This window comes from Chenopodium quinoa, unplaced genomic scaffold, assembly GCF_001683475.1.
Source record: "Chenopodium quinoa cultivar QQ74 unplaced genomic scaffold, ASM168347v1, whole genome shotgun sequence".
Lineage (NCBI taxonomy): Eukaryota > Viridiplantae > Streptophyta > Magnoliopsida > Caryophyllales > Amaranthaceae > Chenopodium > Chenopodium quinoa.
Genome location: NW_018744290.1, coordinates 1,478,669 through 1,502,096, shown reverse-complemented (window position 1 = coordinate 1,502,096; position 23,428 = coordinate 1,478,669). Strand labels below are relative to the sequence as shown.

The 23,428-nt window shown below is 34.4% G+C and overlaps 4 protein-coding genes across 4 annotated transcripts; 3 read left to right on the top strand and 1 right to left on the bottom strand.

The window, feature by feature from the left end:
• The first annotated feature begins 2,014 nt into the window (after positions 1 to 2,014).
• LOC110695326 (protein trichome berefringence-like 7) lies at positions 2,015 to 5,290 on the top strand. The gene is made up of 3 exons (XM_021872581.1): positions 2,015 to 2,228; positions 2,456 to 3,529; positions 5,119 to 5,290. Exons 2-3 carry the CDS (start codon positions 2,700 to 2,702, stop codon positions 5,288 to 5,290), a joined length of 1,002 nt encoding a protein of 333 aa, XP_021728273.1. The 5' UTR covers positions 2,015 to 2,228; positions 2,456 to 2,699.
• Positions 5,291 to 10,786: 5,496 nt separating this feature from the next.
• On the top strand, positions 10,787 to 15,991 carry LOC110695325 (protein trichome berefringence-like 7). The gene is made up of 6 exons (XM_021872580.1): positions 10,787 to 11,000; positions 11,228 to 12,301; positions 13,892 to 14,050; positions 14,650 to 14,975; positions 15,386 to 15,488; positions 15,799 to 15,991. Exons 2-6 carry the CDS (start codon positions 11,472 to 11,474, stop codon positions 15,989 to 15,991), a joined length of 1,611 nt encoding a protein of 536 aa, XP_021728272.1. The 5' UTR covers positions 10,787 to 11,000; positions 11,228 to 11,471.
• A 1,120-nt stretch (positions 15,992 to 17,111) lies between these two features.
• LOC110695360 (vegetative cell wall protein gp1-like) lies at positions 17,112 to 18,240 on the top strand. Its single transcript, XM_021872605.1, has one exon. It carries the CDS (start codon positions 17,191 to 17,193, stop codon positions 18,061 to 18,063), a length of 873 nt encoding a protein of 290 aa, XP_021728297.1. The 5' UTR covers positions 17,112 to 17,190; the 3' UTR covers positions 18,064 to 18,240.
• A 315-nt stretch (positions 18,241 to 18,555) lies between these two features.
• LOC110695175 (chromatin assembly factor 1 subunit FAS2-like) lies at positions 18,556 to 23,110 on the bottom strand. The gene is made up of 12 exons (XM_021872392.1): positions 22,876 to 23,110; positions 22,152 to 22,263; positions 21,342 to 21,368; positions 21,183 to 21,255; positions 20,559 to 20,662; positions 20,267 to 20,478; positions 20,087 to 20,183; positions 19,760 to 19,832; positions 19,511 to 19,599; positions 19,291 to 19,429; positions 19,081 to 19,181; positions 18,556 to 18,999 (listed from the first exon to the last, which is right to left on the bottom strand). Exons 1-12 carry the CDS (start codon positions 22,987 to 22,989, stop codon positions 18,755 to 18,757), a joined length of 1,386 nt encoding a protein of 461 aa, XP_021728084.1. The 5' UTR covers positions 22,990 to 23,110; the 3' UTR covers positions 18,556 to 18,754.
• Positions 23,111 to 23,428: the final 318 nt, after the last annotated feature.

Sequence of the window (23,428 nt, the reverse complement as noted above, 5' to 3'; positions counted from 1 at the left end):
TCAAACAACATTATAAGATACCTCCCATATCATCACTTTAGTTTTCGACTCCAGGTCCCAAAATATTTGAAAATAGTCCAATTTTGTGTATGCCTTCAAGTTTGGCATTTGGAGAATAATTTAGGACTCGACAAGATTATGCATTGAGTTGATTCTTCGGGTTCTTAAAGGGTCCTAGGAGGTCAACTTGGTATTTAAAACCATCTCATTTATGTCTTGGCTCACCCCTTGTTATCATATTTTAAGATGTCTTTGATTGGTTTTGGCTTTGTGTTGCCTTGGGAGTGACCTTGGATTGGCCCTATGGCAAGCCAAGGTTGTATCCTCATTTGCAAAAGATAAGTGTGTTTTTTTTTTAATAATGCCCGATGCGGCAATGTCTTGTGCCTTGGCAGCGTGCCTTGGTTAGGCAGGTGTACGCCTTGTGCCAGGGCCCTCCCTCATACTTAGCTTACAAAGGCACAATACTACCCTTGTTTAGCCATATAAGTGTTTTTAGGGATTAGGGTGTGGGGGAGGGATGAATCGAAACAATATAAGGTTGAATCTCAATAGATTGTAGCTGCCTAGCCACTCTGCCATAAACAATATTACTGTTTATGATATATCTAATGAAAATTTATTCTATTTAAAGTTAAATTTATATAATATTTTTTGCTTGAAATAAGTTTTAAAAAAGAAACAAAACGCCAAGAAAGAAGAAAGTAAGGAGAAAACCAAAATGAAGGTAGTTTAATTGTAATGGTAATTGGAATATTGTCTTGGGCTAGTTATACATGAAAATCCATTTTGTAGAATCTGAAGAATATCCAAGTCGAGCCCAGATCTCTCTTGGCCCAGTTATCGTATTTGTAGACCGCCTAGCTAGTAGATCATAAAGTACAATACGAAGTATTACATTAGTACAACATTATTATAATATTACAAAGTAATTATACACGACGATTATGACTCGAGTATTAACTAGTTATAAAGTACTGCTACGAAGTACAACATTACATTATCAAATCATACACAATTATTAATCATGAGTTTTGGATTATGCTTTTCAACATCGAATGAAGACATCTAATTTCACAAAGTATAATAATATTAATAACAGAGTAATTCTCTTCAAAAACTTGGATTGGATTAATCATACACTTGGTATGTTGGTCATATGAATGGTAAATATTTTTACTCACGTATAATTTTTATATTTTTTGCGACAAACTTTGAAAACAATTTTAACTAAAAATTCTCATCAATGTACCAGTCACATGAATCTTATTAAATTGGTTTATATTACGGAGTAATGATTTAAGAATTTTTTAAGATTGTAAAAAGTCAAATATATTAATCTTTAAGTCGCCAAGTGAGTATAATGTAGAGTTGTCACTTTAAATCCTCAACTGGGTTTGGGCCGGGTCATTTTGTCTCTAAAACTTCAAGCGTAATTAAATTATGGATTCGGTCACCTCATAGTAAGACTTAAAATGACATCACTTTTTTATGGATCCCACTAAAAATGATGTCATTGTATTAGCTAAGACTCTTTTATACTCACTCATATTTAGCACTTTAGCCCTAAACTCACTTAACACTTCTCATACCATATATTATTATAATTTTTTTATTTTTATTTTTTACTCTTAGTAATAATAAAAATAAATAAAGTAGGGTCCACACTCAAGTTTTAAGTTGAGTCTTGAATATTCAACACTCAACTTGAGACTTAGCTAAGATTTCTCAAGAGAAATGGGATCAAACAAAGAATCTTGTTTTAAAACCTAAGATGATGATGTCATGTGGAGTCTTAAGACTGATGGCTAATCTTGCTCTTTAAATCATTAACATACTCCAATCTTATTTTAAATCAATAATTCATTTGAGAACATAATACACATCATAATCCTGAGTGCAGGACATCATTTTCAATACGAGTAACTATTTTTTTCACAACTATTTTTGAAAAAAATTTATCCTTTTTAGTTTCTAAAATTGGCAATAAAATATCATTTTCTGGGTTGGCAAAATGTAACAACTACTGAAATAGTTTATGAATTAATACAGTCCGTTGTCCAGTCTCTGTCTCATTCAGTCATGTGCTGCTCGGCTCCCACCCTTTCTCCCTCGAATCTTCTTCTCATGCTTCTCCACTCTCTCCCCATTTTCTCTCATCTTCTTCAAATCACTCATTAATTCTGCATTATTTGATGCCTGGAGATCATTCTTGAGCTTCTAAACTGGTAAATTTTTCATGCATTTTTTCTTTCTAAACTACCATTAAATGATTATATTATATGATTCTGTATGAAACATGTTTTTCTTGAGATTTGAATGATACCCTTTTAATTTTCTACATAATTAATGAGTTGGGTGTAGTTTAATTTGTTGTTTTTGTTCTCTGATGTTGGTGAATCTTGGAAATTAATCCATATTTATGTGTATTTATATGATTGCTTTGTGTTTGCAGTTTGTGCTTTGTATTATAAATTGAGCTTTGAGGCCCAGAAGATTTCCAGGTTATAATAGTTTGTTTGTTGATTCAGCTTGATTTTTGGATTAATGGGTATGTGGGGTTTGAGGGTTTTGATGCAATTTTGAGTTGAATGATGAAAGTCGAATGAATCTATAGAAAATTGGGATTTAGGGTTATTTAGAATCTATGGTTTTGGTAATGTGTAATTTGAGGAGTGTTTTTGTGATCTTTTAAGACCATGAACATCTTCAGTAGTGGTTCATCTATCAGTAGGAGTACATCTACAAATAGGAAGAATGCCACTGCTATTGGTAGTCCAAAAGTGTTTCTCCATAAAGATAAGTCAGACAACTCCTATGGACTTCGTCGGGATAGCTTGATCTCTCGGAATTTGTGTTTTCTCTTCATTACTGGACCATTGATCACCTTTTACTTGTGTTTATCTTTTGGGTATTTCAATATTTTTCCCAATTTCGGGTTGGTATTTCCCAAGTATGGTGCTTCATCGAGTAAGTGTGATGTCTTTGATGGGAGTTGGGTATCGGACTACAACTATCCTTTGTACAATTCTTCTGAGTGTCCTTTTGTGGAACAAGGTTTCAATTGCTTGGGCAATGGGAGGAAGGATAAAAATTACCTTAGATGGAGATGGAAGCCCAAAGATTGTGACATCCCTGCTTTTAATGCATCTAACATATTGGAAAGGCTTCGAGGTAAAAGGGTTGTTTTTGTGGGAGATTCTATGAGTCGGACACAATGGGAGTCCTTTATATGCTTGCTTATGACAGGAGTGGAGGACAAGAATAGTGTTTACGAAGTAAAAGGAAGGAACATAACGAAAACCACGAGACACTTGGCTGTTCGCTTTCGTTCCTTTAATTTATCTGTGGAGTTTTATCGGTCCGTTTTCTTGGTTCAACCTGGTATTGCAACAAAGCATTCTCCAAAGAGAGTGAAGTCAACACTCAAGCTTGACAAAATGGATGACATCAGTAAGGAATGGGTTAATTCAGATGCAATAATATTCAACTCGGGACATTGGTGGATACCGTCAAAGCTATTTGAAATGTAAGTCTTCTGGTGCATATAAAAGTATGTGATCTATGTTAATTTATCGATTTTATGCAACTTTGTATTTTACATTTTACAAAAGATGTTGCACGTCAGGAATTTAGTCATTTAATACTATTTGGAGTAATCACAAAATATTTAGGAGTTACAATTCTATGAAGTTTAGTGTGAACTCATAACTTAGTCACAATATTTTTTTATTTTTTGTGTATGTGTACTTTTCTCTCAGCATGTTCACATCGATGCTGGGTTATATGTATGTCTGTGCGAAGGCAGATGTACTGTATGTTTCCATGCCTATGTTTTACAGGTTTACACCTCTCTTCCTCTTTTTCAAAGAATTTATCTCTAATGATTTCTATGAAAAAGCCATCTTGTGTGCATTTCAGAGGATTTTAAAATTTGGGGGAAAATACAACAATCAATCCTTGAAAGACAACCATGCTAATAGTGTATTAGTGCATATTGATAAGTTTACTTATTGCACCTCTTGAATGTCCCTCCTCTTTATTAAATTCTTGCCTAGACCTGAAGATAATGTTGTCACTCTCACAGCCTTAACATATGGGAACTGCATTGGTCAATACTAAAACAGATGGGTATGGGTTAGTAGGAGTGGCAAAAATAAATATTAGGGAGGAGGCTAGTTGTAAATGTAAATGTATAAATGCAAAGATGCTTCTTGATGTTTTAATGAGTTAAACATGGATACTTATGCAATGTTATAGATAGAGAAAAATGGCTTTTGAAATCAATAATTTCTCAAATCTCAAGCTAGTTTAGAAGTAGGATCCCTTAGATATGGCTCTTTGATGGGTTTGATGTAGTAGTGAATACATTGTGTTGTGTAGGAGATTCTCTCAAAGTTATGCATAATTTTGTCAAAGGTGTATGTTTGTGCCTCATACTGTGAATATACAGAAGTTTCTGTTCTCTGCTCCTTCATTGATTATGTCTCATGAAGAGTAATGCACGTGTTGCCTGGAATAGGGTGATCTCTTGGTTGGTGTGAAGAATGACAGATATGGATGTAATGTGTCTTAATTGATCTAAGGAACATACTTCTATAACTTGCCATGCAACATGTTGAACAGTACTTTTAGTTGGCATTGTACAGGAATTTGAAATTAGCTAAATTTATGCCAAATGATTTAAATTGTCATTATTATAAGCACAAATAGTGTATGGAGGATGTCTTTCTGTCATTTTCCTCCTAGCCAATTCATTGATCTAGACTATAGAAAGGTTAAGACTGAACATATACGCCTGCCAACACCCAGTGAAGACATAATTTTATATGATGATAGTTTTATATTTGTTGAATCAATGAAGAGTGGAGACTTATTGGAGCAGCTATCATGTATTGGGAAACAGTAATTCTTTTCTTGGTATTGATTTATACGTCCTAATTCCTAGACAAGCCATAATAGCTTGTGGCTGGCATGCCAGTTGCTAGATTGCATGTTGTTTGTGGTGTATTACGAATTTGTCAATCTTTAATGTGAAAATGCATAGATCCCTTAAGAGTGGCTGCAGTTCTTTTTTTCTATTCATATACTAAATTCGTTTAAATTGTTTCCTAACAGGAGTTGCTATTTTCAGTTAGGTGGTTCACTGAAGCTTGGGATGTCAATACCTTCGGCCTTTAAAAAAGCTATGGCCACCTGGGCTTCATGGGTGGAAGCTTCAGTAGATTCAAAAAGAACACGTGTTTACTTTCGTACTTTTGAGCCATCTCACTGGAGGTACATTGAGTAATTCCCTCTACATGTTCAAAATTAGCTTATTGCAATGTGCTACACAAACATTTACTGCCTCTGCCATTGATGAATCAGACTGATCTGAATATTGAACTACTTGTTGAAAAACTTGCTTTTATCATATATATTTGCTTTTAAACCATACCAGCCACACCGCAGCTCCTGCCGGAGCAACACATTCACACCACCATGCTGCAACAGAGAAGCACGGGTAGTCACTAGCTTCGCCAAGAGTCTCCACACCTCCGCAGCTCCCCAACTGCCGCCTAATAGCCACCATTACTGCCGCCCAATTGCACCCCCAAATTCGCACCACCTCCAACAACCAAAATCGCAGCCCAAACACCACCTCCAACCAAATCGCACCACCTGAAAATCGAACCATCTGAAATCGCAAACCAAGCGAACTGTAATCGCAAATTGTTCATCGTCATCTTCGTTCACCGTCCATCGCAAATTGCACTTCGTCATCTTCGTTTTGAGGGGTTTTCGATTCAATCAGAAAATGCTCTTCGATTTGGTTGCCTGATTCAAGCATGATGATCTTTGTTTTGTGAATTGTGAGCCCTAAAATCCAAATTTTCTTTCACAATTGAAATGAATGGGTAATGTATTCGAAGGGAAAGGGTTGCCGCACGAACTGTTGGGTGCGAACGTCCACACCCCAATAGTTTGTAAATTTTGTGTTTGCAAAGACTAATCAATAACGAAGCTAGCCATGACTTAATTTTGCATTGTGATTAGGTTATAAAAGCTAGCTAGGTCATTATCTTTACTTATCAAAGTTAAAACTTAATCGGTGTGTAGTTCCATATAAAGTGAATGACTCAACTACACATCTTAACCCCTCATATATATCCTCTCGATTCAACTTTGACAAGTTAGACCTCTTTAAAATGGGGAAAAGAACAAGGAAAATTCGTATTAAATGGAAGATCATTGCTATGAGCCTTTGACCACTAAAACAAATTAAAGCAACTTCTACATAGTGTATGATACAACTTATTCTGATCAATCAAAGACATAGAATATTATTTTTAAGAGATCCAAAATTTTTAATTTGTTTGAATTATCTTTAGTTCCATACTAGTAAAAATAATACAAAGTAGAACATTATGGACTATGGATCGGAGAGTTTAGGCTGCGCCAGCCCCCCTATGTTATGCCCATGATTATTTGGTGTATTACGTTAAGGAAGCTAAATTTTGATGATTTTGGTTTTAGACTTAATTCCCTATTCGTTTTAGAACTAGATCGATAAGACTTAATAGCTTTTTTATACTCATTATAAGATTCATAGTTAACATACAAAGTATTTATCAATCAATCAAGGAATTTCTTTCCTTAATTTTCTAAACATTAGCCATCACATCAACATCAACATCAATCAATCATTGACAACACAGTATCAAATCATATGATACAACATCACGACATAATTGTATTAAATATTAATATATTAATGTTTCATGTTAATTATACGTGTGATCAACAATTTTATTATTTGTAATTATTTTTTATTATTTTATTATTGCGACGTAAAGTTTGGATAAGAAAAAGGAGGCATACAATATCTCATTTCTCATGTGTGACTATAATGGGTTGATCTCATAGACTTTTTACCATTAAGCAGCTTCAAAATCTTTGATCCTTCTTCACGTAAGGTAAATATGGCACCTAACTTTTACTAGAAATAAATACTTAGTGTTAATTACGTATTCTTCAAATTTAGAATGCTGTTAGAAGATGTCACGTAATTATGCAAACTTAATTATGCAAACGTAATCATGTTTTTTTTTTAAAAAAAAAAAAATTAAATTATCAAAAAACTATCCATTTAAGTATTTCACAATCGACATAATCTTTAAGAATTTACCATGTATGTGTTTGATTTGAATTTTATCTAATATCACATAGCTTTCAAAACAATTTTTTATTTTATTTTAATTTAATTAAGTACGAAGTATTATATTACTACGAAGTATTATTGCATGTAAATACAATTATTTTATTGTAAAAAAAAAACAATTATTTTAGTGTAAGGACATACAAACACTTGTCAATATATAATAAGATTACGCTATGCTGAACTAGTTGACTATCGTCTAATATTCATGGTGTCCCATAATAGGTTAGACAATTCTTTAGTATTAGTAAGTAAATTGTTTTAATTTTATCTATAATGAAAACCCTAGTTACTTTCAAGAAGATCAAATTAATTAGTACGGTAGAGTTGCAAAAACATTAGTAGTTAAGGAAATGCAATCACGGTTCTAACTCATTTCTTTATTGACTATACTGATATCATAGTTTTACCGAAATAGTACTTTTAGTTATAAATCCAAACATTAGTAATTTATATCGGGAACCAATAATCATCCATGTTAAAATATAATTTTAGAAAATTGAAAAAAAAAAATAGTCTCAAAATTGTGTAAGTATTATATTTGACATATAAGATATTACGGGATATGATCATGAAGTTGATCAAAAATCATGACAACATCAATGATATTAACTAGTAATTAATGGCTTCAAGTAAAAGAAAATAGGGCTAATAGTTAATTAAGAGCTCAACTATCAAAATTAGAAGGAAAATTTCATACCAACAACTTTATATACAGTATTTTGTTCATGTATAAACTTTAAAATTGAGGCATTTAAAAAAATAAAAAATAAAAAAGGGAGATAGAATTAATCAGAGTGGAGGGAACAGAAAACGAGAAATAGGAAGAGGAAAGAAGTAAAAGGAGGGATTGAACTTACTCAAAATGATCAAAAGCTGCTTACTAAATAAAGCATAATTATTCCAACCCTAGGGTAAGTGTTACTGTATTAGGGAAAGTGCAGGCCATAGTTGTAATTATAAAGTTTTTATATACATGAAATTCAACTACCCTTTAATTAAATTATAAATTTTTTTTTTTTTTTTAAAAAAAAAAAAAAAGGGTGCAATTTTTGCCTCATAGTCTGAACTTCATAGTGACATGTTGTTTGATAAAGAAATTACTTGGTATCCCAATGTTTCTTAATTGAGATAAAGTTTATTAAAAGGTAAATTCATCTTGATGGGTCTTTTTTTGGCCATTCTATTATCTATATGCATGTTGTTCTTCGACTTTTGCTAGGCTTTTCTCTCAGGAAAGATGCGTACTTTCCCAGTTCGGTCATTTCTCTGATAAGCTTGAAGGATGCCCTACACATTCACTTTAGTTTTAAGAAAAAAAATTCTAAAATTGGTTCAAATGCATGGATGATAACCTTTGATTTTGAACATTTTTTTAATTTCTAGACCCAACAGTAAAAGATATCAGAATGTTTCCTATGGACCCTATGAGACCTCGAAAGACCACTGGAGGGGTTAGAACTATCTATTTTGCATTTAATTAAACTGTCAATTTAACCGGTTATGTACATGCCTTCTTATATTAACTCAAAGTCACCGCAGACTTTATATGACCGGCTAGTGGACATATTTGTTTCAAACAACATTATAAGATACCTCCCATATCATCACTTTAGTTTTCGACTCCAGGTCCCAAAATATTTGAAAATAGTCCAATTTTGTGTATGCCTTCAAGTTTGGCATTTGGAGAATAATTTAGGACTCGACAAGATTATGCATTGAGTTGATTCTTCGGGTTCTTAAAGGGTCCTAGGAGGTCAACTTGGTATTTAAAACCATCTCATTTATGTCTTGGCTCACCCCTTGTTATCATATTTTAAGATGTCTTTGATTGGTTTTGGCTTTGTGTTGCCTTGGGAGTGACCTTGGATTGGCCCTATGGCAAGCCAAGGTTGTATCCTCATTTGCAAAAGATAAGTGTGTTTTTTTTTAATAATGCCCGATGCGGCAATGTCTTGTGCCTTGGCAGCGTGCCTTGGTTAGGCAGGTGTACGCCTTGTGCCAGGGCCCTCCCTCATACTTAGCTTACAAAGGCACAATACTACCCTTGTTTAGCCATATAAGTGTTTTTAGGGATTAGGGTGTGGGGGAGGGATGAATCGAAACAATATAAGGTTGAATCTCAATAGATTGTAGCTGCCTAGCCACTCTGCCATAAACAATATTACTGTTTATGATATATCTAATGAAAATTTATTCTATTTAAAGTTAAATTTATATAATATTTTTTGCTTGAAATAAGTTTTAAAAAAGAAACAAAACGCCAAGAAAGAAGAAAGTAAGGAGAAAACCAAAATGAAGGTAGTTTAATTGTAATGGTAATTGGAATATTGTCTTGGGCTAGTTATACATGAAAATCCATTTTGTAGAATCTGAAGAATATCCAAGTCGAGCCCAGATCTCTCTTGGCCCAGTTATCGTATTTGTAGACCGCCTAGCTAGTAGATCATAAAGTACAATACGAAGTATTACATTAGTACAACATTATTATAATATTACAAAGTAATTATACACGACGATTATGACTCGAGTATTAACTAGTTATAAAGTACTGCTACGAAGTACAACATTACATTATCAAATCATACACAATTATTAATCATGAGTTTTGGATTATGCTTTTCAACATCGAATGAAGACATCTAATTTCACAAAGTATAATAATATTAATAACAGAGTAATTCTCTTCAAAAACTTGGATTGGATTAATCATACACTTGGTATGTTGGTCATATGAATGGTAAATATTTTTACTCACGTATAATTTTTATATTTTTTGCGACAAACTTTGAAAACAATTTTAACTAAAAATTCTCATCAATGTACCAGTCACATGAATCTTATTAAATTGGTTTATATTACGGAGTAATGATTTAAGAATTTTTTAAGATTGTAAAAAGTCAAATATATTAATCTTTAAGTCGCCAAGTGAGTATAATGTAGAGTTGTCACTTTAAATCCTCAACTGGGTTTGGGCCGGGTCATTTTGTCTCTAAAACTTCAAGCGTAATTAAATTATGGATTCGGTCACCTCATAGTAAGACTTAAAATGACATCACTTTTTTATGGATCCCACTAAAAATGATGTCATTGTATTAGCTAAGACTCTTTTATACTCACTCATATTTAGCACTTTAGCCCTAAACTCACTTAACACTTCTCATACCATATATTATTATAATTTTTTTATTTTTATTTTTTACTCTTAGTAATAATAAAAATAAATAAAGTAGGGTCCACACTCAAGTTTTAAGTTGAGTCTTGAATATTCAACACTCAACTTGAGACTTAGCTAAGATTTCTCAAGAGAAATGGGATCAAACAAAGAATCTTGTTTTAAAACCTAAGATGATGATGTCATGTGGAGTCTTAAGACTGATGGCTAATCTTGCTCTTTAAATCATTAACATACTCCAATCTTATTTTAAATCAATAATTCATTTGAGAACATAATACACATCATAATCCTGAGTGCAGGACATCATTTTCAATACGAGTAACTATTTTTTTCACAACTATTTTTGAAAAAAATTTATCCTTTTTAGTTTCTAAAATTGGCAATAAAATATCATTTTCTGGGTTGGCAAAATGTAACAACTACTGAAATAGTTTATGAATTAATACAGTCCGTTGTCCAGTCTCTGTCTCATTCAGTCATGTGCTGCTCGGCTCCCACCCTTTCTCCCTCGAATCTTCTTCTCATGCTTCTCCACTCTCTCCCCATTTTCTCTCATCTTCTTCAAATCACTCATTAATTCTGCATTATTTGATGCCTGGAGATCATTCTTGAGCTTCTAAACTGGTAAATTTTTCATGCATTTTTTCTTTCTAAACTACCATTAAATGATTATATTATATGATTCTGTATGAAACATGTTTTTCTTGAGATTTGAATGATACCCTTTTAATTTTCTACATAATTAATGAGTTGGGTGTAGTTTAATTTGTTGTTTTTGTTCTCTGATGTTGGTGAATCTTGGAAATTAATCCATATTTATGTGTATTTATATGATTGCTTTGTGTTTGCAGTTTGTGCTTTGTATTATAAATTGAGCTTTGAGGCCCAGAAGATTTCCAGGTTATAATAGTTTGTTTGTTGATTCAGCTTGATTTTTGGATTAATGGGTATGTGGGGTTTGAGGGTTTTGATGCAATTTTGAGTTGAATGATGAAAGTCGAATGAATCTATAGAAAATTGGGATTTAGGGTTATTTAGAATCTATGGTTTTGGTAATGTGTAATTTGAGGAGTGTTTTTGTGATCTTTTAAGACCATGAACATCTTCAGTAGTGGTTCATCTATCAGTAGGAGTACATCTACAAATAGGAAGAATGCCACTGCTATTGGTAGTCCAAAAGTGTTTCTCCATAAAGATAAGTCAGACAACTCCTATGGACTTCGTCGGGATAGCTTGATCTCTCGGAATTTGTGTTTTCTCTTCATTACTGGACCATTGATCACCTTTTACTTGTGTTTATCTTTTGGGTATTTCAATATTTTTCCCAATTTCGGGTTGGTATTTCCCAAGTATGGTGCTTCATCGAGTAAGTGTGATGTCTTTGATGGGAGTTGGGTATCGGACTACAACTATCCTTTGTACAATTCTTCTGAGTGTCCTTTTGTGGAACAAGGTTTCAATTGCTTGGGCAATGGGAGGAAGGATAAAAATTACCTTAGATGGAGATGGAAGCCCAAAGATTGTGACATCCCTGCTTTTAATGCATCTAACATATTGGAAAGGCTTCGAGGTAAAAGGGTTGTTTTTGTGGGAGATTCTATGAGTCGGACACAATGGGAGTCCTTTATATGCTTGCTTATGACAGGAGTGGAGGACAAGAATAGTGTTTACGAAGTAAAAGGAAGGAACATAACGAAAACCACGAGACACTTGGCTGTTCGCTTTCGTTCCTTTAATTTATCTGTGGAGTTTTATCGGTCCGTTTTCTTGGTTCAACCTGGTATTGCAACAAAGCATTCTCCAAAGAGAGTGAAGTCAACACTCAAGCTTGACAAAATGGATGACATCAGTAAGGAATGGGTTAATTCAGATGCAATAATATTCAACTCGGGACATTGGTGGATACCGTCAAAGCTATTTGAAATGTAAGTCTTCTGGTGCATATAAAAGTATGTGATCTATGTTAATTTATCGATTTTATGCAACTTTGTATTTTACATTTTACAAAAGATGTTGCACGTCAGGAATTTAGTCATTTAATACTATTTGGAGTAATCACAAAATATTTAGGAGTTACAATTCTATGAAGTTTAGTGTGAACTCATAACTTAGTCACAATATTTTTTTTATTTTTTGTGTATGTGTACTTTTCTCTCAGCATGTTCACATCGATGCTGGGTTATATGTATGTCTGTGCGAAGGCAGATGTACTGTATGTTTCCATGCCTATGTTTTACAGGTTTACACCTCTCTTCCTCTTTTTCAAAGAATTTATCTCTAATGATTTCTATGAAAAAGCCATCTTGTGTGCATTTCAGAGGATTTTAAAATTTGGGGGAAAATACAACAATCAATCCTTGAAAGACAACCATGCTAATAGTGTATTAGTGCATATTGATAAGTTTACTTATTGCACCTCTTGAATGTCCCTCCTCTTTATTAAATTCTTGCCTAGACCTGAAGATAATGTTGTCACTCTCACAGCCTTAACATATGGGAACTGCATTGGTCAATACTAAAACAGATGGGTATGGGTTAGTAGGAGTGGCAAAAATAAATATTAGGGAGGAGGCTAGTTGTAAATGTAAATGTATAAATGCAAAGATGCTTCTTGATGTTTTAATGAGTTAAACATGGATACTTATGCAATGTTATAGATAGAGAAAAATGGCTTTTGAAATCAATAATTTCTCAAATCTCAAGCTAGTTTAGAAGTAGGATCCCTTAGATATGGCTCTTTGATGGGTTTGATGTAGTAGTGAATACATTGTGTTGTGTAGGAGATTCTCTCAAAGTTATGCATAATTTTGTCAAAGGTGTATGTTTGTGCCTCATACTGTGAATATACAGAAGTTTCTGTTCTCTGCTCCTTCATTGATTATGTCTCATGAAGAGTAATGCACGTGTTGCCTGGAATAGGGTGATCTCTTGGTTGGTGTGAAGAATGACAGATATGGATGTAATGTGTCTTAATTGATCTAAGGAACATACTTCTATAACTTGCCATGCAACATGTTGAACAGTACTTTTAGTTGGCATTGTACAGGAATTTGAAATTAGCTAAATTTATGCCAAATGATTTAAATTGTCATTATTATAAGCACAAATAGTGTATGGAGGATGTCTTTCTGTCATTTTCCTCCTAGCCAATTCATTGATCTAGACTATAGAAAGGTTAAGACTGAACATATACGCCTGCCAACACCCAGTGAAGACATAATTTTATATGATGATAGTTTTATATTTGTTGAATCAATGAAGAGTGGAGACTTATTGGAGCAGCTATCATGTATTGGGAAACAGTAATTCTTTTCTTGGTATTGATTTATACGTCCTAATTCCTAGACAAGCCATAATAGCTTGTGGCTGGCATGCCAGTTGCTAGATTGCATGTTGTTTGTGGTGTATTACGAATTTGTCAATCTTTAATGTGAAAATGCATAGATCCCTTAAGAGTGGCTGCAGTTCTTTTTTTCTATTCATATACTAAATTCGTTTAAATTGTTTCCTAACAGGAGTTGCTATTTTCAGTTAGGTGGTTCACTGAAGCTTGGGATGTCAATACCTTCGGCCTTTAAAAAAGCTATGGCCACCTGGGCTTCATGGGTGGAAGCTTCAGTAGATTCAAAAAGAACACGTGTTTACTTTCGTACTTTTGAGCCATCTCACTGGAGGTACATTGAGTAATTCCCTCTACATGTTCAAAATTAGCTTATTGCAATGTGCTACACAAACATTTACTGCCTCTGCCATTGATGAATCAGACTGATCTGAATATTGAACTACTAGTTGAAAAACTTGCTTTTAAAATATATATATATATATATATATATATATATATATACTCCCTCCGTCCCTGAAAGTTCGACTCACTTTGCATTTGCGTGGTCTCCAATGAACATTTTTTATCATGAATATCTTCGGCTATGTATAAGTGAAAATTATAAAAAGTTAATATTTGAAAATTTTATAATAAGGGGAATCTAATAAGACCCCTCATACTAATTTATTTCTATTGTATAAATCATAAGATGTGGTCAAAATTATTTTATTTTGACCATATATATATATGTTTAAGCTTATTGAGAAAAAAAAAGATAAAAATGTATTTCATACAATTATACAAATAACTTTACTCAGTGATTTATACTTCGTATGTAATACAATTGTGGATTGTTCCTGTACTGTTCAGCTTGTGTGTGCGCAACTGTGCATGCCCTAGCAATGCACTGATTTGATTAATTTATTCATTTCCCTATCTTGGTTGTTCCAGTATCCAATCCAGCGCACATTGCACGGTGATGCAATTTCCAGAATCAGATTATGATTTTAAGCATCAGAGCCCATTCTCAGATGTGGTAATTGATATAGTGAAGAAGATGAGATTTCCTGTTAAAATGTTGCGTATCACTTCCATGTCAGCTTCTAGGGGTGATGCACATGTAGGCAACTGGAGTGACCGTAAATCTTTTGCTGATTGTAGCCACTGGTGTCTGCCCGGGGTACCTGACTTTTGGAATGAAATTCTGTTGTCTGACCTTTTCTCTGACAAGGTACTGCCTAAAAATGATTGGAATAGTGTTGATGTCAATCTTTCAAGTAACATTTTATCTGGCCCTTTTTCATGTCATTATTCATTATCATTTTATTGCATTACCTTAAACTTCAATTTTTTTAATTTTTTTATTTTTTTAAGTCCTGCTGGGTGGGTGCTCAAAATTTAATTTCAACGTTTCTAACCTCTATTGTCACGTTAATCATCTTAACACAACTGTTGATTTAGAGGGAAGTCTTCTTACCCTTTTGGGCCTTTCCTATTCCAAGTTCTTTAGCTACTTGGTTGTCAGTTTTGACAGTGCAGTTGTATTGAATAATGAAATCCCAGAGTGTTTCATCTCATGGCATTAAATAGAAAATGCATTGTTAAACAATAATTATATTTTTAGACCACATGTGCTTAGAAATTCACATCTTTGAAAGTTGTCATTTTTATTGTGTTTTGTGGATAGGTCAAGGTAATCCTTTTTTCCATTTGTTTATTGGATTTTGTTATGCTGAAGGTTCACGAATAGTTTCCAAATGGAATTCTATACAGAAAGAGGCTGTTAGCCTGTTAGTTGTCATTCTACCAAAATATTTCACTAGATCAGATGAAAGCTTCAATTACTCTATTACTAAGTACTCCGTAACATGTATAGTACAAGGCATTTTCATTTCAAGTATCCATGTTGAATAACCAAAATCATGCAGACTTTTGAATTGCGTTACATGTTTGTATCCAACATTTAAACACATTCCTGTTTTGGAGTACTTGTCAATTTGGGAATTGTACTTCTAGCTCCTCCTTGGATAACTCGTTGCTTTAAACATTCTTCAGGATATATCAACATAGTTCTAACATTCATTTCACTCTTGTTTGCAGATTGACTAAAATGAGAAAGTTCAAGTTGGATTCTTCGACTTATGTACTCCATTATACATTACTTGTCTTCTATTTGATAGGACAGATACACATTGGAGAAATTGCAGCGTTTGTATCAGTACAGAGATTTTCTGCTAAAGAGACTGCCCTTTGGCCTTCACTACAGATTTTTCCTTCCACGATTTGTGTATGAAGAGGAGCTGTAAATGAAGCCTTGGGAGGTTCAAGGTTATATTCTTTCATTCACCTTTGATCAATTGTTGTATGTAGAAAATATGAATAGTTGTTCATTATAGAACATATAAGTTTCAAAATTGTACATACCTTTTCTCTTCCAATATGCTCAGGCTGCTCGGTTCCATCTCCAGAGAATGTCTGTGCATTCTGTAAGATTGTATCATTGATCGACATGTTTGATATCGATTCATAAAAACAGGGATTAGAAAAAAAAACTGCTCATTTCCAGATTGTTAAGGGACTCAGGTTCGAAATTGGGTGGGAGAAGTATATGATTAATAATATATTTTTTTTTAATTATATGAATTCAGAATGAGTAAAACAAAGATCTTTTCAAAGCTTTGGCTTCAATCTTTTACTAATTTTAAACATGTAATTTATGGTCTTTAAAATAAGGGGGAATAAAAAAATTAAAAAAAAAATGAAATAAATAAAAAAAAAAATAAAGAAGTTTATAATTTTCTCTGTATGTAAAAGCTGTCAATCACTCAATATAAAGATGCTTGGAATGCAATACATTTGGTTTGGAAAATGGTTTCTTGCTAAGTTGGTTTTAGTCTTTGTGTCAATGTCAAAGTAGCATATGTTTAAATCTAACGGAAACTAGAGACTTTGAAAGACTTTAATTCTTCATATGTCTAATTACACTATCCAAAATTAAATTGACAAATTACTAGTCAATTACATGATTACAAAGAAATAACTACCACATTTCAATCTCCATAATTCCATATTACAATCAATTATTATGCCGTGAGTTATTTTTGCTTAATACTAAATTATCAGTTGAGTTGAATTTGTAATAGATTCTTCCTTGATTTAAGGCTGGTAAATTCGTTGATTCATAACGGGTCAATTTTAGTAAAAACATGCAATTATGCAAGAGCTTGTTGATCAATTTTCAAACAATTTAGTACAGAAAATCCTAGTTGAGAAAGCAAACTTAGCAAGAGTCATCAAGTATTTTTCAAATACAAGATGACAGCCTCAAAATCTTAGAATGAAGTGCAAGTTTCTTAATTATATGAACTTAGAAGTTCAATCAACATTCAAGCAACTAAGTTCATGGATGGCTTTATATATGTGTTTATCCAAACACCTTAAACATCATCTGCTCAAAACTACATTTGCTTTCTTTAATTGTAATAAACTTCCATGGCTCAACCTCAAAATTTCAACTATCCATTTTTCCCCTTTCCACCTCCACATGCTTTCCCGTTCCCAGCGAAACCAGCACCTCCCTTTCACCCCATTTCTCCACCAAAACCAACCCCACCATCGCCATCAAACCCTCCTCCAACGCCGATACCAAAGCCACCTCCACATTCTCTCCCTCCACCACAGCCCTCAAACCCTCCTCCAACGCCGATACCTAAACCACCTCCGCACTCTCTCTCACCACCAAAGCCCTCGAATCCTCCTCCATCGCCTGTACCTAAACCACCTCCACACTCTCTTCCACCACCAAAGCCTTCAAACCCTCCTCCATCACCAAAACCCAAACCGCCGCCACATCCTCTTCCTCCACCAAAGCCCTCGAACCCTCCTCCAAGGCCACCACCACATCATTTGCCTCCGCCTGCTCCAGCAGTAAAGCCGCCACCACTGCCACCAAAGCTTCCACCACCACCTCCTCATGTGGTGCCTACTCCACCTCCTGCTCCAGGGCACCATGCTACCATCGTCATTGTCTTTGTGTCTCTTGGAGGCGTCTTCTTTCTTGCATTCCTCTCAGCTGCATTGTTTTGCTTCATCAAGAAGAGAAGAAAGAGAATGATCAAGGAGACAGATAATATTACGGTTGATGAACATATGCACGTTCATGAAGAAGTTGTACGTGGTCCTCATGGCGAGCAAGCTGTGCTCGTAACCTTCGAAGATGACATTCATACTCATGAAACTAAAATAATTGATGAAATAGTGAGTGGGACTTCGCATGCTAGGGGTGCACATCATCCCCATTCTCTCCAAACAGCTGCACCTACTTCTGGCTCTGATCATCTCCAAATTGAGAACAAGAACTCATGAATGAGCTGAAGAACATGCTATATATGCATGCACTGAGGACATAAATCAACGGTGAACGAAATAAGTTTAACCATGTTGCTTTAATATTTGCTAATTTGTATGTACATTTCAACAAATAAAGTTCAGAATTCTTTCTTTCACGAGATATTTTTTCTTAATAAAAAAATATATATTATGATTGCATTTTTCAGATGCTTCTGGTAACAAATTTTGAGAATGACACAAATGAAAAGGTCGTGAGTGTGATTCAGTGCCATAATATTCTTCTCACTGGGAAATAAACCATTTGACATACATCGTAGGGTTTCCAAAAATATCCTAATCAGTAGAAATAACGGTGAAAACAGGATACTGCAGCTGCATTAATTACCAACTTCCCAATATCAGCATCTCAGCAGTGCGAGATTAAGTCCGCATTTGTTACTGTCTAGTACCAATTGCTGGAACAAACAACCATAAACTTGAAAATGCTGAGTTACTGGCAAACTCCAGTGTTTTGAACATTAAAATTGATATCAAAATTATGTATTAGCATCATTTAATGGTACACTTGCAATCTTAGCTGACATATGGACCCTTCCCTTCAAGAGTTCATTACTCACTATACAAAATGTGGAAGAAAATCCAAACCTCAGGGATTAGGAGCAGAGAGATAATTATAACATGAACTTTACAAAGATGATGATGGCAGTCAAGGATCAATTGCCATGGGAATAATACGCCTCTTAGCTGGCTTGCTAGATACAGGAGTGCTTGCCACTGGTGATGCCTGTTTGTTATCTGTTTGGTTATTCTCTAAAACACCAGGGCTGTCTTTTACAGTTTGTTTATTCTCTAAAGTAACAGGGCTGTCTTTTACAGAAGCTTTGACCACCATTGCTTCAGGCTTCTTTTGACTAGGAGTCTCATCAACATGACTACTAGCAGTCTTTCCATCTAAGAAAGTTATATAAAGAATAAATATAATAGAAAATGTGCAGAATAAAAGGCGAAATTTCTCAAAAATGACTGACAAACCTGGAAAAGGGAGAGGTGTTCCCAGTTCGTCACTTTGAAATTCTACCAATGTGCAGTATCCATCTTGTGATGATAATGCTAAATACTTTCCATCAGGCGACCTATCAAAAGCTACAAGTTTCAGGATTGCAGCAGACAAACAAATATACTTTTAAATATAGTTAACCAAGCTATTCCCACGGAAGGGCGTAAGTATGGGTAGGGCAGTACCAGGCTATATCTGTTATGGCTGCATAATGCAGACCAGCCAAGATAGCCAGAGGGGCAACACTTTCTGTGTCATAAATGTACAGTGAATTCAGAGTTACCACAGCAAAAATGAGCCGGTATGGAAGCTTGAAAAACCCAGCTGTCAAAGACAATAATGATTCATTTAATATCATATTGTGAAATTATTCACCATATGCATCAAACTGAAAAACTATACTACCTGAGTTTGATCCACGAAGGTTAAAAGCCAAAGGGCAGAAATGCACTGCAACTACAGGCTTGCTGGCACCAGGAAGCTGTAATGCAGGTCTGGATGTCAATGAAAATAGATTAGTTGTACTCAAAAAAGGGGAGGTGTACTCAATTTGAATCAAAAAAATAACAGCATAATGCATGAAAATACAAATTAGTCATCTCAAAAAAGATCAGGCAACAACTTCCATCTTGAAGTCAAAAAGATGCAACTTACCTTGAAAGATCTTTTCTGGAAAATACATAAGCAGTGTTAATAGATTCAGAATCAGGCGAACATTTGTATAAACCTGCAATAGAAAGCACTAGAGTTAAAATTGAAAAACCAAGTTCATGATATCTGGTATTAGCTTCTTAGAAACTTCAGATTCTTCATCCTCATAAGATTTTCATCTTGATCTACTCCACATTTATCAATGCAATGGAAAATCCCCCTAAACGGGGCTAAACCCATCTCTTACCAAAAGAAATTTAGAAAAAAAAAAAAAGATAAAACATATATTTTCACAACTAAATGAAGCCACTGTAGTCTGCAGATCCCTACCAGCAGGTACTAGTAAAAATGAACCATCAGGTGACCAGGCTAATCTTCGAAAGAATGATGGCAACGTCTCATCATGAAAGAGATGACTCTTCAAGCACTGCATCTCCAACTTTGACAATGTCAGTACTCATCAATACTAAACACAGTTGGTATGAAGCCTACGAACAAACCATTACTAACCTTGGTATCATCTGCAGATTGCTGTTCCATCTTTACAATCACATGCTGACAAGCATAATTCATCTTCTCTGCTCCCTTTGCTTTCTGAGGTTTGTTAACATAAATTCTGCAAGTTCTGTCAGAACTAAGTGATGCAACAAACTTGGACAATGGATCCCATGCCACTCCCTGAACATAGTGGAGATGTGCATCCAAAATTTGATGGACAGAGCCTGAATGACAAAGATTTAAAGTTTAACAACAATGGAACAACAAGCCAGTATTTCACATACAATTCAAAATCTTTGTTTACCTTTCTCAGCATCCCATATGATGCAAGAATTGTCAACAGACCCAGATATAAGATAGGCTCCATTCCTGGACCACTGCAGATCCAATACATCTTTTCTATGAAATCTGAGAAAGAAAAACATATCAGATACACAGGATGCTAACACTTTAAAAACTGTTATAGATTCCTAAAACAAAATTCTCAATCTATCCCGTCCTCAAACATACAATCTGCTGATTCCACCATTGACCAACCACATAGCCCAGATGATAATCATGTATCCCACATAATAAACGACAAGCAAATATTAATCTTAACAAGACAGAATTGTGGAAGGCCAGATGCATATGCCTGGTTTTAAAAAACAAGAAATCCGATACAATGAACAATGATCAAATCAGGTTAGATCTATAATATCCAATGCCTTGTGAGTTGTAAGCTGTTGTCATGACTTGTACAGGTTTTAAACAATGATTGAAGTAAACAAATCTCCATGTATATCATAAACTTGAACCCAGAAGACTGCTTCCATATCTCACTTAGCCACTACTTCTCTACACTGCCTAACAATATGCTAACAAATAGAACCAACAAAATAAGGTTTGCTAAAGATAGATTAACAGTTGATCCAGAAGGTAATCTTACGACAATGTCTTAAGAACTTTCCAAACTTGACCAGCATCTGTTAGGTGAGACTTCCATAATATAAGTTCACCCCCTACAGTAATAAGAACTCTATTCAGTAATCAATAAACAATGAAAAGACAAACTAGAATTCATTATCACAGCGTGTAATTGACATACCATCTGCACCTGAAGCAATTAGCTCTCCTGTCCACAGCACAATCAAAGGAATGTTTATTAGAATAATCATCAAAGCTGCAAGGAAGTTCATGCAAAAGTAGATACATGCATATATTGACTGTTCATATTCATGGAAACTAGAAACAAGGGATTCCAAACACATTGTACAACTTAAGTTCCACCTACTTTAGACCTCCATACTTCTTTAACTGCACAAGAAATCATGAACAAAGACATTGAAGCATAAATATTTCCAAACACAGATTGAAAGCTTGGAAGTTTTGGAAGACCAAGAAACTTTCATCCAATTATTCTAGTCAGTCAGTCCTCCTGTCATGTCCAAGACCCCCCCTCTATTCTCCCAATAATTCAAAAGCAATTAGTCGGCAAATCATCTTGACATCTAAAAAATATTATTATGTAGCACAACATTTGACACTTTATGTTTGAACATCAACTGAAGGAAGATACTTATATTCCTCTTGACTAGGCAACTAGCATACTAGCATCATCACTTAATCCTAAGGTATAAGTTCAACAATTATCAAAATCAAGCGTGATGAGCCATTGGCAAAAAATATCAACTTCACAAACTGAAAAGAACTTGAGAAAGCCAAATTTGTCAAATCATCAATTGTTACATGTTACAGCAGCCAACAACAATATCAGTGCAGCCCTAAAGGAGAGGCTACTGGCATGTTATCTTATTATATACTATTTTAGGGTTTTAGCTTCAGACTTTTTAGCATGTGGGAATAGAAAATGAAAAGTTGAAAGTGCATTGAGCAAGTCAACAAGATTAATTCTTACCTGAAGGAGCGAATCGAAGAACATTCACCGCAGAACTATGATAAGAAAGACTAGTTTGATAGGAAGCTGTTGGAATTTTATTTTGCGCTTCTCCCGAATCCACTTGCCAAATCTGAAATAATCCCATCAAGCAGTTAAAACACAGGAGAACACTCAGAAACCGGCCAATGCCATCACAGATTCTAAGATTAAACATACACGAAACAATGAATCTTTCAAGAGTCTAAATATTCCAAAGATGCGCAGCATGCTTGCAAGCAAGTAAAATTCATGTTAAAGAAGCATTATTAGAATGTTTGTTAAAACAATAATATACCTAAAATCAAAAACAGAAATGCCATCCTCAATATTACCGACTACTATGACGATATACTTTATCATTTTCATTCATTCCCAGGAATGTTATTCTCATGCCCAATTGCACAAACTAATTCAAGATTCAAACTTGCTCGAAAATGGGATCTAATTGATTTAGAATTGTTTAGAGCGCTAGTGCCGTCAAACTATTACACCCAAAATTCAAAAAATTAACAAGAAGCCACAAACCCTAACCCTAATCCAGCTCCAAAATTCACATAAAGACGGCTAATTTACTATAATAATCAAGTATCCCACAAAAATCGCTCATCATACAATATTCTTCAATTAAAGCATTTACAATCGAAAATTCAAAATAGGGTTTAATTGAAAAGAGTTGATTTAGAGGAGAGAGAAAGACAAAAACCTTGATATCGAAATCAGCGCCGCCAGTAGCGAGAAGTCCAGAAAAGGGATGAAAATCTAGGGTTAGAACTGGTTTAGTGTCGTGCCAATTGATCTGAACTGTTCCTCCTTTCATTATCTCAGTGATTTGTGAGAAATTGAGTAAAATTTATCAAGATCTACAGAATTCTACTCGGAAATTTTAGGGTTTTGAGAAATAATTTGGGAAATGTTCGGTTTTTTCTACCTGAGGAAGAAGAAGAAGAAGAAGAGTGGGAATGTTTGGCGCCTTTTCTGTTTTGGCGGGAAATTCGAGATCTATGGTGAATTAGTACGAAATGGGCAAGGCCATGCAATATGTAACAATGTAAGGTCTTGTTTTAAGTTAGTCTGCCTTGCGATAAAGTGAGTTATCCATAAAACGGATCAAGAAAAAATCATGTTGAGCTAGACTCGTATTGATTATTTAAAAAAAAAAAGAGAAAACGTACGATTCGGCTCGTTCACGTCCCATTTCGTGCTAGGTCAATAGGGTTTTTTTTTTTTTGTTTTTTTTATTAGTAATTTTCATATAT

Excerpts from the sequence above, each read along its gene's own strand:
- LOC110695326 (XM_021872581.1), top strand. The coding sequence starts at position 2,700 with ATGAACATCTTCAGTAGTGGTTCATCTATCAGTAGGAGTACATCTACA. Across the intron at positions 3,530-5,118 it reads CCGTCAAAGCTATTTGAAAT|GAGTTGCTATTTTCAGTTAG; the intron begins GTAAGTCTTCTG and ends GTTTCCTAACAG.
- LOC110695325 (XM_021872580.1), top strand. The coding sequence starts at position 11,472 with ATGAACATCTTCAGTAGTGGTTCATCTATCAGTAGGAGTACATCTACA. Across the intron at positions 14,051-14,649 it reads TTTGAGCCATCTCACTGGAG|TATCCAATCCAGCGCACATT; the intron begins GTACATTGAGTA and ends TGGTTGTTCCAG. Across the intron at positions 15,489-15,798 it reads CAGAAAGAGGCTGTTAGCCT|ATTGACTAAAATGAGAAAGT; the intron begins GTTAGTTGTCAT and ends TCTTGTTTGCAG.
- LOC110695360 (XM_021872605.1), top strand. The coding sequence starts at position 17,191 with ATGGCTCAACCTCAAAATTTCAACTATCCATTTTTCCCCTTTCCACCT.
- LOC110695175 (XM_021872392.1), bottom strand. The coding sequence starts at position 22,989 with ATGAAAGGAGGAACAGTTCAGATCAATTGGCACGACACTAAACCAGTT. Across the intron at positions 19,600-19,759 it reads TCCAGAAAAGATCTTTCAAG|ACCTGCATTACAGCTTCCTG; the intron begins GTAAGTTGCATC and ends ATTGACATCCAG. Across the intron at positions 19,430-19,510 it reads CCTTCGTGGATCAAACTCAG|CTGGGTTTTTCAAGCTTCCA; the intron begins GTAGTATAGTTT and ends TGTCTTTGACAG.